This window comes from Mytilus galloprovincialis, chromosome 4, assembly GCF_965363235.1.
Source record: "Mytilus galloprovincialis chromosome 4, xbMytGall1.hap1.1, whole genome shotgun sequence".
In the NCBI taxonomy this organism is placed as follows: Eukaryota; Metazoa; Mollusca; class Bivalvia; order Mytilida; family Mytilidae; genus Mytilus; species Mytilus galloprovincialis.
This window is the reverse complement of record NC_134841.1, coordinates 76,305,863-76,321,615: the sequence shown is the minus strand read 5'-3', so window position 1 is coordinate 76,321,615 and position 15,753 is coordinate 76,305,863. Positions and strand designations below refer to the sequence as shown.

The 15,753-nt window shown below is 29.9% G+C and overlaps 1 protein-coding gene across 3 annotated transcripts in view; it reads right to left on the bottom strand.

The window, feature by feature from the left end:
• Positions 1-314: 314 nt before the first annotated feature.
• The window catches only part of LOC143072979 (hexokinase type 2-like), a 44,442-nt gene continuing 29,003 nt past the window's right edge, over positions 315-15,753 (bottom strand). For all 3 annotated transcript variants that reach the window (XM_076248178.1, XM_076248176.1, XM_076248175.1), the window contains exons 3-10: positions 15,339-15,478; positions 13,823-14,038; positions 6,385-6,564; positions 5,857-5,969; positions 2,541-2,699; positions 2,028-2,167; positions 1,548-1,684; positions 315-757 (exon numbers count right to left, since the gene is read on the bottom strand). In XM_076248178.1, the coding sequence (XP_076104293.1) occupies positions 653-757; positions 1,548-1,684; positions 2,028-2,167; positions 2,541-2,699; positions 5,857-5,969; positions 6,385-6,564; positions 13,823-14,038; positions 15,339-15,478 (1,190 nt within the window). In that variant the 3' untranslated portion in view covers positions 315-652. The remainder of the gene's footprint in view (positions 758-1,547; positions 1,685-2,027; positions 2,168-2,540; positions 2,700-5,856; positions 5,970-6,384; positions 6,565-13,822; positions 14,039-15,338; positions 15,479-15,753) is intronic.

Genomic DNA, 15,753 nt, shown 5'->3' with positions numbered 1-15,753 from the left:
CTGAAAATTTTGAATGAAATACTGTTATTTTCCTAGAACTTTGGTTTAAAAGGCTTCACACAATATAAGACAATTCTCATACACCTGAAAAAAAGTCAACAACTCATTCTAGAAATTCTAGCTTTAACAAAACAATTTAACAATATTTGAGTATCTTGAACACAGTACATTCACACAATAGCATTATTCAAGCTTTAAATGCATACATAACTTTTCATTCATCAAAACTGGATGTTTCATAATTTCACTCTCCTTTTCTCTCTCTCTCTCTCTCTCTCTCTCTCTCTCTCTCTCTCTCTCTCTCTCTCTCTCTCTCTCTCTCTCTCTATTACCCTCTCCTTACTGAGGTCACACTAAAGTAAAATTTCAATTTCAATCCCAAACCTAATATTTAAGCTTATCCAGCAATTTAATTCTCTGCTTTAGTTAAAGGAACAAAAAACAAAATACTAAAACTAGAATATATCCAGTTTTCCTATAAAAGTATGTCTTTTAGCAAAATTACAGGGATTGAAATATAAAAATTAATTTAACATGACCAATGTTTTTCATTCATAACACCTTGCTAACAAAAACAAACATATGCACCATACAATCAACAGAAATGCTTTTTAATATCACATTGTCAAAATCATATTTGTGATGGACAGAATCAGCAATCAACTGAAATTTCTTTACTGTCTCGCAGTCGTGTGGCCACTGCTGCCACCAGTGCAGCACCTTTACCACTACCATCATGAGATAACTGTAACTGGAACTGAAAATAAAATAAACTTTTAATTAAATGTATCCTGCTGCTGCGGATTTTAGCCATTGTGGAATACTGTAATTTTGTAAAATTTTGTGCAGTGTTTTTTTGTGATTTTGGAAAAAAACTCTTGTAAATGTTATATCACAGGGAATAGAAACAATAGAAAGTACAAAACAAAATGGAAACAGATCATAGAAAATGTGTAATTTAGTCTATTCCTTCAATATCTTAAAATCACAAAAGTAAGAGACTCAATGCTTTATCCATAAAAGTAAGAGACTGAATGCTTTATCCACAAAAGTAAGAGACTGAATGCTTTATCCACAAAAGTAAGAGACTGAATGCTTTATCCATATCATCTAAATTAATATCCAATTTCTTTAGGTAAATTGGACTTATGCTGGATCTTTTAAGAAAATGTTGAAACAAGACCACAAAATAATTTTATTTTGACACAAATGTCTTCTATATCTATTTCTATTTCATCCTTGTCTATTGTATCTACTGTTTAAGTTTTTTTGTTCCAGAAATTTATGAAATATTTTTTGAGACTTAACATTAAAGAAACTATAATTAATCTCTTCAGTAATCATGATTTTGTTTTGAATTTTTGATGTTTCATTATTTGTTGTCATTATAAATAGATCCTGTTTGTACAATCGTTATAAATAGATCCTGTTTGTACAATCATTATAAATAGATCCTGTTTGTACAATCGTTATAAATAGATCCTGTTTGTACAATCATTATAAATAGATCCTATTTGTACAAATAAAGCAGTATCTATCAATATTACCTTCAATCCTGGTTTTACAAGTTCTTTCATTTTAAGACACATGAGATTATGGAATCGGGGATGAAATCTGTAAAGCGAGCCATCAACGGCAATTGTCATATTGGGTTTGTTGATCTTGTTGATCAAAGTTGCAAGACCTAGAAAAAGAATAGATCTATTATGTCATTGCTTTAAGTCCAACAATAGGTCTATATGCCTTCTTATAAATTTTCTTTAAAAAACAGAGTTATCTCTCTTTCATGAGAAAAAAAATAATGACTGTGTATTAAACACTTAAATCTTGCATTTAATGTCATCTATCATCTAAAACTAAGAAAATGATATGTGATTTGGTAATGAATACTTTCATTGTTTGTCTTCAGTAAATTGCCATTGTCAACTTGAGTTGTGCTTTAAATAGCGGAGTGCTTTGTTGAATTTTTTTTTTTAATTTTTGCGCAAGACATATCATATAGATTACCGGTAACTTATAATACGTACCAGCTGCTGACAGGAAGGCAGCCCTTGCAGAGATTAAGGTACACACATATTTTACAATTTTACAATCTTCTGAACTGTATCCTTCTAATCCTAACTCATCTAATGCTTGTTTAGTATTACGGAAGAATTCATCATGATCACTGAAAAAATAAAAACAATTTTAGTAAATCTGAGGTAATGAATTCATTTAAAATTAGAGGAAGAATTTGAATAAGTGATTTGTCACTTGAATTCCAACCCATTGCATTGTTGTACTGTGCATTTTTATTTATTTGTTTTCTAAATAAAATATTGTTTAAACTATATTTCAACTGTTGTAAAATCCAACACGAATTATCTCCCCTTTAAACACTTTTTCTGTTGTGCTTTATTTCAAAATTTTCTTGTGTACTTTGTGTCAGTGTCAGTGTGTTCTTTAAGAGTCAAGATAAAGATTAAATGAATATTATAGACGAAACGCGCGTCTGGCGTATATATTAATTTAATCCTGGTATCTATGATGAGTTTATTTACCTCTCTATTTCTGACACATATTTTGTGTAAAACCGTCCTCGTACAAACAATTCACATTCCCGATCCACACCACTGAATAATAAACCTTCCATTGTCAACCTTTCTAACACTAGACGTACAATCTCTCCCATGTACATCCCAGAGATCATCTTTTCCAATCTATAATGTTAATTGTTAATAGTAGAGTCAATAAAAGGATATAATACTGTAGGATCAGAAATTTTTTGGATGCATTTATTATTACATATGTACAATGGACAAAATTGTGAGAATAAGTTATTTCAATTTCGGGAAATGGTGTAAACAAACAAAGCAATTAAAATTTTAAAATTCAGCTTTTAATTTTTGTGAAACCTATCAATTTACATAATAAGATAAAAAGAAGCTTCTTTTTTATAAACTTTTGCATTAATATTGGGAGTCTGAATCAAAATAAATATTTATGGACTGATTTATTTCAATAAGAAAGAAGATGTCTACAAACTAAGAATGATATAGCACAAAGAATATATTAATTTGACAAAGGCACAAAGTGAATAGAAGCAATACTACAGGCTATCTGTATCTTCACAAGAAACCTTAAACTAAGGTCATAAACCCCTACAGTTTTCCAAAAATCTGCTTATCATAATGCAAAAGTAAACAATAATAACCAGATGCTCCGCAGGGCGCAGCTTTATACGACCGTAGAGGTTGAACCCTGAACGGTTGGGGCAAGTATGGACACAACATTCAAGCGGGATTCAGCTCTAAATTTGGATTGTGATTAAATAGTTGACACAGCATAGGTTTCTGACACAGAATGAATGTGGTCTAATGAACTTAAAATATTTTTTTTGCCTTTGAGCAATTCACTATGCTGTTGAATATTAATCCTCTCAAAAAATGTTTGAAGAAATTGTCTTTCTATTTATGAAATCTGAAATGAGAAAGATTTAACCCCCCATCCTCATTTTTTTTTCACATCCTCCTTTCCCTTTTTCCAAAACTCATCTCAAATCAAATTTCTAATGGAGTTTGCAACAATAACTACTCATTTAAATAGATCATAAAATATTAAAATGTAAAATAAAGTGCTTGTTATCACTGAATGGTAAAGATTGTTTTAATCTATCAGTTGGTAGTAAAAGTGAATATACATTGTATATTGTATAAAACAATGATTTAAGTTGATTCAACTACTATTCTGGACAAAGAAAGATAACTCCAATTGAAAATTTCTTGCTATTGCACAATATTGTGCGATTAGATATTTCTTGCTATTGCGCAATACTGTGCAATTGAAAATATTTGCTATTGCACAATACTGTGCAATTAAATATTTCTTGCTATTGTGCAATACTGTGCAATTGAAAATTTCTTGCTATTGCATAATACTGTGCAATTGAAGATTTCTTGCTATTGCTGAATACTGTGCAATTGAAAATTTCTTGCTATTGCACAATACTTAATATAATAATTTTGGATCCTGATTTCAACCAACTTGAAAACTGGGCCCATAATCAAAAATCTAAGTACATGTTTAGATTCAGCATATCAAAAAAGCCCAAGAATTCAATTTTTGTTAAAATCAAACTTAGTTTAATTTTGGACCCTTTGGACTTTAATGAAGACCAATTTGAAAACAGGACCAAAAATTAAGAATCTACATACACAGTTAGATTCGGCATATCAAAGAATCCCAATTATTCAATTTTTGATGAAATCAAACAAAGTTCAATTTTAGACCCTTTGGGCCCCTTATTACTAAACTGTTGGGACCAAAACTCCCAAAATCAAACCCAACCTTCCTTTTATGGTCATAAACCTTTTGTTTAAATTTCATAGATTTCTATTCACTTATACTAAAGTTATGGTGCGAAAACGAAGAATAATGCTTATTTGGGCCCCTTTTTGGCCCCTAATTCCTAAACTGCTCGGACCTCAACTCCCAAAATCAATCCCAACCTTCCTTTTGTGGTCATAAACCTTGTGTTTAAATTTCATTGATTTCTATTTACTTATACTTTTTTGACCCCTAATTCCTAAACTGTTGGGACCAAAACTCCCAAAGTCAATCCCAACCTTCCTTTTGTGGTCATAAACCTTGTGTCAAAATTTCATAGATTTCTATTTACTTAAACTAAAGTTATTGTGCGAAAACCAAGAAAATGTTTATTTGGGCCCTTTTTGAAACTAAAGTTATTGTGCGAAAACCAAGAAAATGCTTATCTGGGCCCTTTTTGGCCCCTAATTCCTAAAATGTTGGGACCAAAACTCCCAAAATCAATCCCAACCTTCCTTTTGTGGTCATAAACCTTGTGTTAAAATTTCATAGATTTCTATTTACTTTTACTAAAGTTAGAGTGCGAAAACTAAAAGTTTTCGGACGAAGACGACGCAGACGACGACGCCAACATGATACCAATATACGACCAAAAAATTTTCAATTTTTGCGGTCGTATAAAAACTTTGATAATACAATTATGATTTGAGTTTTTAGCCTGTAAACCTATTTATAACTGCATTAGTATCGTCACAGTTTAAAATACTATTGAATAATTTATATCAAATTTCATTTTCGTCCTCTGTAAAAGGGATTTATATCAATTTTCATTTTTGTCCTCTGTGAAGGGCTAACCATCATGATAATTTCTTCTTAGTGACACCATTACATGAACACATGACTACATGAAGTATCATGTTCATAACATGATTAAATTTTAAGTTTAAGAAGTTGAATGACAGTTTAAAAGAAACGGCACAATACCTTGTGACCTACAGACATTATTTTTTCTTTAAAAACTTTTGTTCTGATGTTGATACCGTCTTTTAAAAATTGTTAATCAACATCTCATTCAATTTATATAAATAAAGAAAAGTCAAAAATCAAGAGAGAAAAAATCTGTCTTAAATAAATTCTCTTGTTTGTAAAATGAAATTAGATGAAACTCTTGAACTAGAAAACATGAGTACCAGTAACTTGTTTTCTAACAAAAAATAATACTAAAATTACGGTACATAATAGTGCATTGAAAACTTATGACACTATTTTATAAACAAACAACACATACTTAAGAAATAAAATCCATAAGAGAAAAGTACAATGAAAGAGTTTGAAAAGTCAAAACAATAATGTATTTGAAGGCATCATATCCGAAAAAAAAAAACTGCTTTTAAGGTCCCCTTTCCAGAAGGCATACATTAGGGGCTCAGGCAAAATCTAAATTTCCTGTGAAATAACTGAAAAATCCAGAGAGTTTTCTTAAATGTTGTATAGGAGTGAGTTCACGAGAATCTATTTTGTTCTGGTTCATTTTCTAACTTTCCAACTTACATTTGTTTTCCAGGGTTTATAGAAAATGTATCCAATTCTCTATCATATTCTGTTCTTATAAAATCCAAGCAGCCGTTATCACCAAATGCTCCCCATTCAGTGTTAACTATCACCTGCAGAAATTTATAAAAATTCACTTAATACCAGTATTTTGTAAAGAAATTGTCATTGTTTCTCATTTAATACCTTATAAAGTAATAAATTAAAAATTCTCATCCAATATATTAGACAAACATTTGTTTCTCTTCAATTTTTTTCTAATTAACAATTGTTAGATTTAGATTAAAAAGAAAAAAAGTTTCTTTTTACCTAACTTGAATAGATTCAGAGAATACTTAAGTATAAGATTCATGAAAGTATGAGAATAAATTTATATATTCAATTCCAATGAAAATTTCTTCTTTAAACTAAAAGTTTTGAAAAATATTTAACATTTTTTTAAACAATTTGTCAAATAAAAAGACATTTTAATTTACCAAAAAAACTTGATGCTTATTTTGACATCTCCTCATATAAATATATATCTACCTGTTTTGGATTCCTGATTTCATCATCCCATAATCCAACATGTTCTAAATTTTCCATGTAACATGCATTACAACCAGTTCCTAAGATTAACCCTATTTCACAGTTTCTATCACTGTGAGCCGTTGACATCAGTGTACCGACAGCATCATTTATAATAGCAACCACTTCAACATCAATATTCTGAAATAAAATACAATCATGTTAAAATAATGAGATATGTTTCTACTATCATTATAATATCTCTAAAATATCTTTTTCTTTGTTTCCCTTTCCTTGACATACTGTAGGTATTTGGTTTTTTTTTAGGAGGGGTTATCCTGAACAGCTTAAGTGGAGCCTCCATGGGCATGTGGCTTAAGTATCCCCCTTGTAAAAAGATGTGTTTGTGCTTTTTATGCTTAAGGTTAGTGGTTCTCTCCAGGTACTCCTCGTTTCTCTGTCAATAACAAAAGGCCTCCACAATAAAGCCATTAGGACTAAAAGTTGTATAACAGAGAACCAGCCACCAAGGTCCATAAACTGTTAGATGATATAATGTTATAAAGGTTAATTTGTTTTGGTGAATTTTGATGAGAAAAAAAAGTTTGAAATAAATATGGCTAGTATCTGATATTGTAATATATGCAAATAGACCATTTCTGAAACTACAAAATTAGAATTGACCTAAATGGCTACTGAAAAATTAATGTGTTGAACAAATTATCTCTTCTGTTATAAACTAAATATATATATACAAAGGTTAACACTACACATATATATAATGAAAACTTGTACAGTTTTTGACATTTATGACACAAGTTATTTTTCATTAAGACTTACCAAGGACCTTCAAAATAATATGTTAGGTTATGGGACACAATCAAATGTGCCACATTTTCTTTAAGAATAATTCACAATAATAAATGTACAGATGATATTAGGAATACAAAATAGAGTAAGTCTGTCAATGGAGAGAAGTAGACTTTCCCTTTTAATCTTTAAAATAAGGAATAAAATGTTTCATTTTTAATGTTTGTACTTGAAGGCAACTCTAAAAATAAAGTTAAAAAAGTTTAATGTGTTTCTTTGATATTGCTAAATATGACTTTTAACACATTACTTATCTGTATAGACAGATCAAAGATAAACCTTTCAAGTATTTTTCTAAAGAATTGTTCAAAATTTCAAGAAAAACAACATTAGAGGCCTAGGTTACTTGTATAAATTTCAAACTCTTCAATAATTATAAAAAAAATAAATAAATGCATTTGCAAGCAAATCACTTTTGATACCAGAAACATTTATTGCATGTCTTTGTTTAAGAATGTTGACAGACCGAAAAATGTCTATGGTCTAAAATAGCATAGAATTTGTGTTTCTAGGTTAATTACAAACATGTGCACTGATATAATAAGTAAAACTTATATGCAACAAACAGCAATAAAACACAGTTGTGTAACAGAATTCTAATCTATGCAGTTTTATTATATTTCTGAAAATTTTATTCATGATCTGATATTACTATTTCAATAATTTAAAGTTTATCTATAAAATCTTAGGAAAATATGACCTTGTCAACATAAAAGTGCATTTATGCTAATTTCAATTTTATGATGAGTCTGTTTTTAATACCTAGGACTAATTTACAAATTTTATGTTATGGAATTGTATTCATTTGAAAACCTTTTTTTTGTAATATCAATCTTCTTTGAACTTTCACATAAGTCAACTCTGAGACCTGAGGCAAGCAATTTTTGAAGAAGGATTTGATGTATAGGTGAAAATCATAATAAGCTAACCTATTGTCTCAATTTTATCATTGCTTTTAAAATAACTCTATAGCTCTCTTAGATATTGCAGTATTCTTAAAATGTAATTTTATTCTAAACTAAACATTTTTATTTCTATTTTCATATTTATGTCTTAAGGTTTATGTACCCTTCTGTAGCCATTTTTGTACGAATTTTTCAAACTTAAATTGTATCAAAACTACAGCTATAATGAATAATAGAGATAGGCCATTTTGTACATATTCCAAGGGGAAACTTGATGCAAAGCATTATTTTTTACTGTTCCATTGCATTTAATAGAAAAAGAGGACTTTGTGGCAAATAAATCAAGATTTTTATAGAAAATCCACAGCCTTTATCCTTGTACTCTCATATTTGGCAATTTGGTGACTGATAGATATAGGAGCATTGCATGCAGTGCTAGCATTGATTTCCTTAAAACAAGTTGATAAATGTAGTTATTGGTTAAGACAAGTATAAATATGGCCAAAATCAAGTACACCTTTTAGGGTGCGCTCGACTTCAGTGACTCAGCACGAGGTGTTTTGGAATTTACAGGTTACTTAGAACTTTTTGTAAAAAATAAACACTAGCACATCATAGAAAATCAAGTGAGTAATTTATGTTTCAAATTTTATAACAAAAATCTCTATATTAAAGGCTGTGGATTTTCTATAAAAATCTTGATTTATTTGCCACAAAGTCCTCTTTTTCTATCAAATGCAATGAAACAGTAAAAAATTATGATTTCCATCAAGTTTCCCCTTGGAACATGTACTAAATGGGCTATCTCTATTATTTATTATATCTTTAGTTTTGATACAATTGAGGTTTGAAAAATTCGTACAAAAATGGCTACAGAAGGGTACATAAACCTTAATCACTGATACATGTATATATGTAAATCAATTATAAACTTTATTTGGAGAGTTGTCTCATTTGCACTCATGCCAAATCTTCTTATAAAGGAAAAACAAATAAATAAACATATACCACTGAATTACAGACTCCTAACTAAAGAAAGGCACATGAAGAATGTGATTGGGTGAAACATGTTTGTTAGAGGCTAGTTTTATGGAAGGACAGACAAAAATTCCTGAAAATATTTAGAACAGCTGAACTTTTGTAAGGTCCTAGCTATAAATACATCATTTATATACCAGAGTTCATTATTATAATCATGTAGATATAAATCATACAAGTTAATCTTTTCCATATTGATTTCAATATTCATTTTAACTAGCAAAACCCAAGCTGTTGTATAATCATTGTTATGAATACGAAATATAAAATATGACAAAAGTTATTGACTTGATGTTTACCAAAACATGATCTGCCTCCTCAAACTAAATGTTCTATTAGCTTTTTTAATTTTCTTTTAAAGCAATAACAACATAAAACAGAAGAAGACGGGAAAATGTCATTAATAATGACAAGACAGAATCATAGCAAAAGAGAGTTTAATCTCCGGTCTCTTTATACGACAATTAAAAATCAACGCATCTTAGAACTAAGAGTTCATAAAAGATTTCGCCATAAGGTATTTTATGGTATAATTGCATCAATGACGTCATTTTTTTCCAGATAAGAACGCAAAATAGAATTTAAATCTAGACAAATAAAGAGATGTTTCATTTATATTCTGTATATAGCAAAGTGTTGCTATTAATGTATTTTTCCATACTAACAAACATCTTAATGTTTAGTACTATTACAGAAAAACACAATGATTGCAAATGTTGCCAAGGATACAAACACTTGATGTTTGTTTGTCCATTAGAAGACATTGCTAGTGACTCTGCTAGTGATATCAATTGTAAATGATACAAAACACTTAAAGCATTGTTTTGTATGATAGCCTTGAAAGGGCTTTGTACAAAATGTACTTCTATAAATTAGACAATGGAATCACATAGGAACTTATTTTACACTTAGCCAGTTGGTAGAGCAGCCAGGGTGGCTTGAGAGAACCTCCAACCTGCATCAGGAAATTAGGCAATTTTTATGTCACTTAAGGATGTTTGCTTGTCATGTTTTGGAATGTTTGTCAGATTTTCGAAATCCTCTGGTTTTATCCATTTGAATGCCTTAAAAAATTTTTGCCCATGAACCTCCATTTTTCTTTTCATAAATCTTTTACATGTATGATATAAGCCGTTTGTCAAAGTTTTATAAAATTTTATTTATTTCTTAATAGTTTTTGAGAACTTTAACTGGTCAATGATAAAGCTATGAAAAATCAAGAGAGAACATTTTCCCGCCAAAATTCTGATGGCTTATATCTCGAAACAAGCACATTGACCCCTATATTTTTTTTTTAGCTTTTTTGGATCCTCAATGAATCCCCTGTCAATATATACTAGTTTTATAAAAAGTTATTTATTTTGAAACTGAGCAGCAAACATCCTTAAGATGTGAGTCAAACACATTCCACATACAAAGTTTGAAACGGACCAGCACAGTTTTGACAAGCTAATGATACAGTAGATAAAACACTTAGAACACTTCGACACCATGGTCCTGCTGTAAGTGAATGACAAGGACCAGCATGTGCTGTCAAGTCAATTGTGTAAATAACTGTAGCACTTAGCAGTACAAACTTACTAAGCGATTATATTCTGTCTATTATGCTAATACAATGCCAAAAAAGTCCTTTAAATGTAGGGCTCATAAAAATAAGCACAGATTGCATCACAAAATTTTTAGCAATCATCATCCTTCAATCAATTACAATCAAAGAGCTGATAGCTCTGAAGTGGAAGAAGGTGAATAAAAGGTAACTTGAATTACCATAAAAGCAGCCCCACTTACCCAGGCTGCTTTGTTCCATTATCGTTAAAATGTATTTTTTTTCTTCAAACAAGAAAAGGTCATAAGTACATGGATTTCCCATCCGTACAATCATTTTCTATGTTCAGTTGACTATGGAAATTAGGTAAAATCTTTAATTTGGCAGTAATTAAGAAGATCATATCAAGAGGAACACATGTGTACTAAGTTTCAAGTTGATTGGATTTCAACTTCATCAAAAACTACCTCGACCATAAACTTTATAACCAGAAGCAGGACGGACGGACAGACTAGAAAACATATTGCCCATAAATGGAGCATAAAAATAGTAAGACTTGTTACATACCTGCCAACTTTTGAAAGTTCCCATATGGGTTTTTACTGCACAACAACAAAATTAAAGGTTACAATTTTTAGCGATGTATTTTGCAAGATCTGGATTGTCTAGAAAAAGTGTCATATTTGTATGAACTTACATGACTTACATGCCTTTTCCTTAAGTCTGTTTGCATAATTCTAGTTATATATTAAATCGGTAGAAAAATTATACATGAAGCTAGCAGAAGCTAGACTATTAGCCTAGTTGCACATATTGTATGTTGCCATCTAACTAAACAAATTTAATATATAAACTTCAATTTAATCCTTGAAAGGAGGTCTAAATTAATAAAATAATTTATAAATTTTAATTTTTTTATTTGTCCAAAATCATTTAAATTCATTTAATTAACATCCTTTTATGATTATTTGATTAAAATATTAATCATTTATAGTCTTTTTACCATTTACATTTTTAAAAGCAAAATAACTGAAAACAGGATAAAACAAAGGGAAGTAACAAAAAAGTATTTCAATATTCCCAATACACATCGTTTTGATAACACAACGGCAGTTAGCCGGAGGTAAACATCGTTGATTACCAGTATGTTTGACACCCAAGCTGTCAAGTGAAGCCATATAATTATACATCTTCTTTGATGTTCAGGTAAAATTTAACACAGGTGTCAATTACACCCGTACAGTAGTAAGAAATGATCAAATATGGCGTCTGAAAAATTTCATACACGGGAGTTTTTTCTCCTAAACGGGAGGTTCACATGTATGTTACGAAGGGCATCTAATTCACATGACAAAGGAAACCCATGAATAAAGATAACACTTTATATATCCTTTTTATTTATATAAAAATAAAATCTTCTTGTCTGCAGGATTGCAAATTCGTAACTTCAAGGGCGAACTTGTAAACAGGGCGAGTTGTACCGATACCAAATTCACACATGCGTAATACAAATATCTACAGTTAAAACATCCTGTTACAAGTAAACAAATTACGTTCATGTAGATGAGATGAAATCTAATAATTTACATAAAAAATAAAAGGGTCATATTTACGATAGTGATTGTTTTACAATCATAATTTACAAATTAAATGATTCAGATGCCCAATCATGTGTAAAAATCGGTGTCAGGAATCTAAGTTGTTTTGAAATTGTAATACACGAAATGAATGCGGCATACGGAGACTCAAAGCCAATGGTCGGCCCCTTAAGTCTTCAGAAGACTTGACGTCTTCTTCCACTAAAAATGTCTCTTAAAATTAAGTCTTTTCGTAGATGTTTGTCTTGGATGTATATTTTGTTGGAGGAATTGGCCTTGTGCATTCTACTGTACAGTCCAGTACTTTTCATTATTTGATATTTTCCATATAAGAATAGGTTTTTAAATCTTTACAGGACCAAATATGTTATCTTCTAATTCGTCCATAACAGTACGCATACACATATCTTTCTGACACATTTATCATATATAAACACAAAAATGTATGCCATCTGATAACCTTGCAAATATCATGCATTGGGAGTTGTTCTACCAAAACCTGAGCAGGGTCAGCATGATGTTTGAATAAATAGTATTTTAACATTTAATTTGATGAAATATAAAATCTAAGCTTTCTTGGTATAAATACAGATCTGCCTGACTGCCCAAAGGAAAATCTCAAAAAATATGCAATACAAAAATGCACTTGTTTATTCATCTTTACTTATAGATGTAGGTCAATTTGTTTATCTTCTATTTTTGTTTTTGTGTAATTTGAAGTACAGTTTGAGTGATGTTACCTAATGACCTTGCATGTAGAACAAATATTATTCACTGGGTAAAAAAATATATTTTTTAGTATGCAAACATGTTGTTCATGAAGTTTATTAACCTCATACATGTACTATATGTCTTTAAAAGTTCAGGTGCAAAGATTACAATCATGATTTGTTTTGATATAGTCCAGACACATTTATCAGAAATTTACGTATAAGGATAGTTTACAAAGGACTTTAATTGTTTACTTTAAAATTTAATGGCTTCCTATTCAAAAGCCAAGAGCTTAGAATTTTTTCCGATTTGAAAAAAAAATTATGCTTAGCATCCTTATTCTAAATTTCCATGGTCAATATTTTCTAATTATTTTTTAGGTTTTTTCGGGGGTTATTTTAAAGCTTCCTTCAATTCTTTAATAAAATACTTTAGATAAATAATATCTGGACATAAGTCTACACAATAAAATTTTATATATTAAATATCTAAAGAAATGTAATGGTAAAAAGTATAATATTTTCATTAATGTTCTTTATATTACAAGGTAAAATTACCTTCTTTGCAATTTCAGAATTTGTTCAAAACTGTGATTGTCAAAAAATAACTAAAATGAAATTTGCTGTCAGACACTGGATCCCCCTTGATATTACCAATTTTGTTTTTCTCTTAAACAGCATGATGAGATTATTTGTCAAATAATTTACTGGGATCCCATCTTTTTGTAAAGAATGTCTTTTGAATATTTGTTCTAAAACAACATTGCAATGAGGTTAAGCAGTCATCCTTACCCCTTTTCGTTTTAAAGCTTCATGTAACAAGATACACAGGTCCTCTCCCACTACACCCTCACATCTGAATCCTTTTGTCCACTTGGACAGTCTCGCCGTAGCTAGTCCTTCTTGTTTACATGGGAATGAAAATGTAAAACCCAACGGTAACTTCTCTCCCATAATGTCATGTGTATTGACAAATTTACAGATACAGTCTGCTATATGGTCAAATAACTGCAATATAAATAATATATGTAAATTAAATATCGCAATTTGAAGTATGAATTACTCTAACAGCTGAAAAAGACACAACAGCTATTTATCTTTTTCTGTATTGTAGTTTGATAGAAGGGCAGAGGACACATTACCATAGTTTCTTGTCTAAAAAATAATACATTTCATTCTGAATATGCATGTGATATTTGCTGCTGGACATTATGCAGCCATAAATCTATCAATCACCTCATATGGTATGCTATATCTGTTGAAAAGAAAATTTTGAACTTTTTCATAGGTTGCTTTGCTACTACTAAATTGTAGCATTTACATTCATTTCTGAAATTACAAGGTGAAAATGCAAGAGTTGTTTAAATGTGCATTTTATCCTCTGGAAATGTCCTAAAACTGGATAATAACCCACATATTCTTTACTAGTAATTAACTTTAAAGGTATAATCAGTATCTCTGTACTCAAACTGAATATAAATTAAATGGCCCATTGGATTTAACTTATCATATTTCTTTCTGTTGAATAAAAAAACTTTAAGCTGGCATGTCAATAGGACACTAGCACAAATTTCTTAAAATACTGGTACCTGCGTTTCTACAACAAAGTATATTTAAACAGAGGGAAATTTAGTTGATCTTTGATGCTGTGTCTATGTGCAATTTAAATTTGTAATAGCTTGTATTGATTACTTGGCTCAATCTTAACGATCCTTCTCTTTTCAGTAAAAGCCAATACATTATGTCAGTGCATCAGTACTGGTTCCAAAGTATAATTATCTATTGTTTTGGATTTTAAATGGCCTACATTTGTCAAAACAAGTCTTATATCTATAGCCATGAATATTGTAAGTCTTCAGTACTTGCATTCAGTAAATACATTTTGATAAATTTAGTTATTCAAATCTTGGAATAACATAAATAATAAAATATTATAAATTTGTATGTTGTTATAAGTCTTACTTAGAATAGTATAAAAATTAAAAAATTGTGTAACTTTTTCCAAAAATGATGATTTTCAAATTAAAAAAATAATATTGTTAAAACTGTCATTGCAGGTACTTTATCTTTAGATACATATGTGCATGTGGATAACTCATAGCCATACATGGATAAACATGGGTTAATACTGATGGAGCCAACCCTTAGCCTTGTATTTTTCACAAAATAAGATTGGAAGTAACCTAACTGCACCTATTGTCATGTAATAAGACTTAAGACATTTGTCTGAGGCAATACATAATGTATTAACCTGATTATAATATATTTGACACTTGTTATTTTGTAACACATCTAAAAGTACACATACCTGTGTTCCAGTTCCTAGCATGATTCTCTGAGGTATTAAATATGTTTTACTTTGGATGTCTACATCTTTACCATTCAATTCTACCATCAATACACGGAAATTTGTACCACCTAAATCAAGGGCTAAATATTTTCCTTTTTCTGAAAGAAAATAAAGAGACAATTTTAGATTATAATTTTTTTTCCCAGAACTATCAGTATCTTATCTTTGTTTTGAGCTATCATTCTTTAAAATATATTTCAAGGCATTGTCTGGCAATACTATTCAAAATCTTAACAAAACAGGGATATTATTTTTTTTTCAACCACTTCTAAACCATCCTAGCCCATCATAAGTTTTTACATGTTTTTTTAATGCGGTTTGTGAGACTCAATCTTTAGTCTTCTGGTAGTGTTTGGTGGACTTAAGTTGTTTG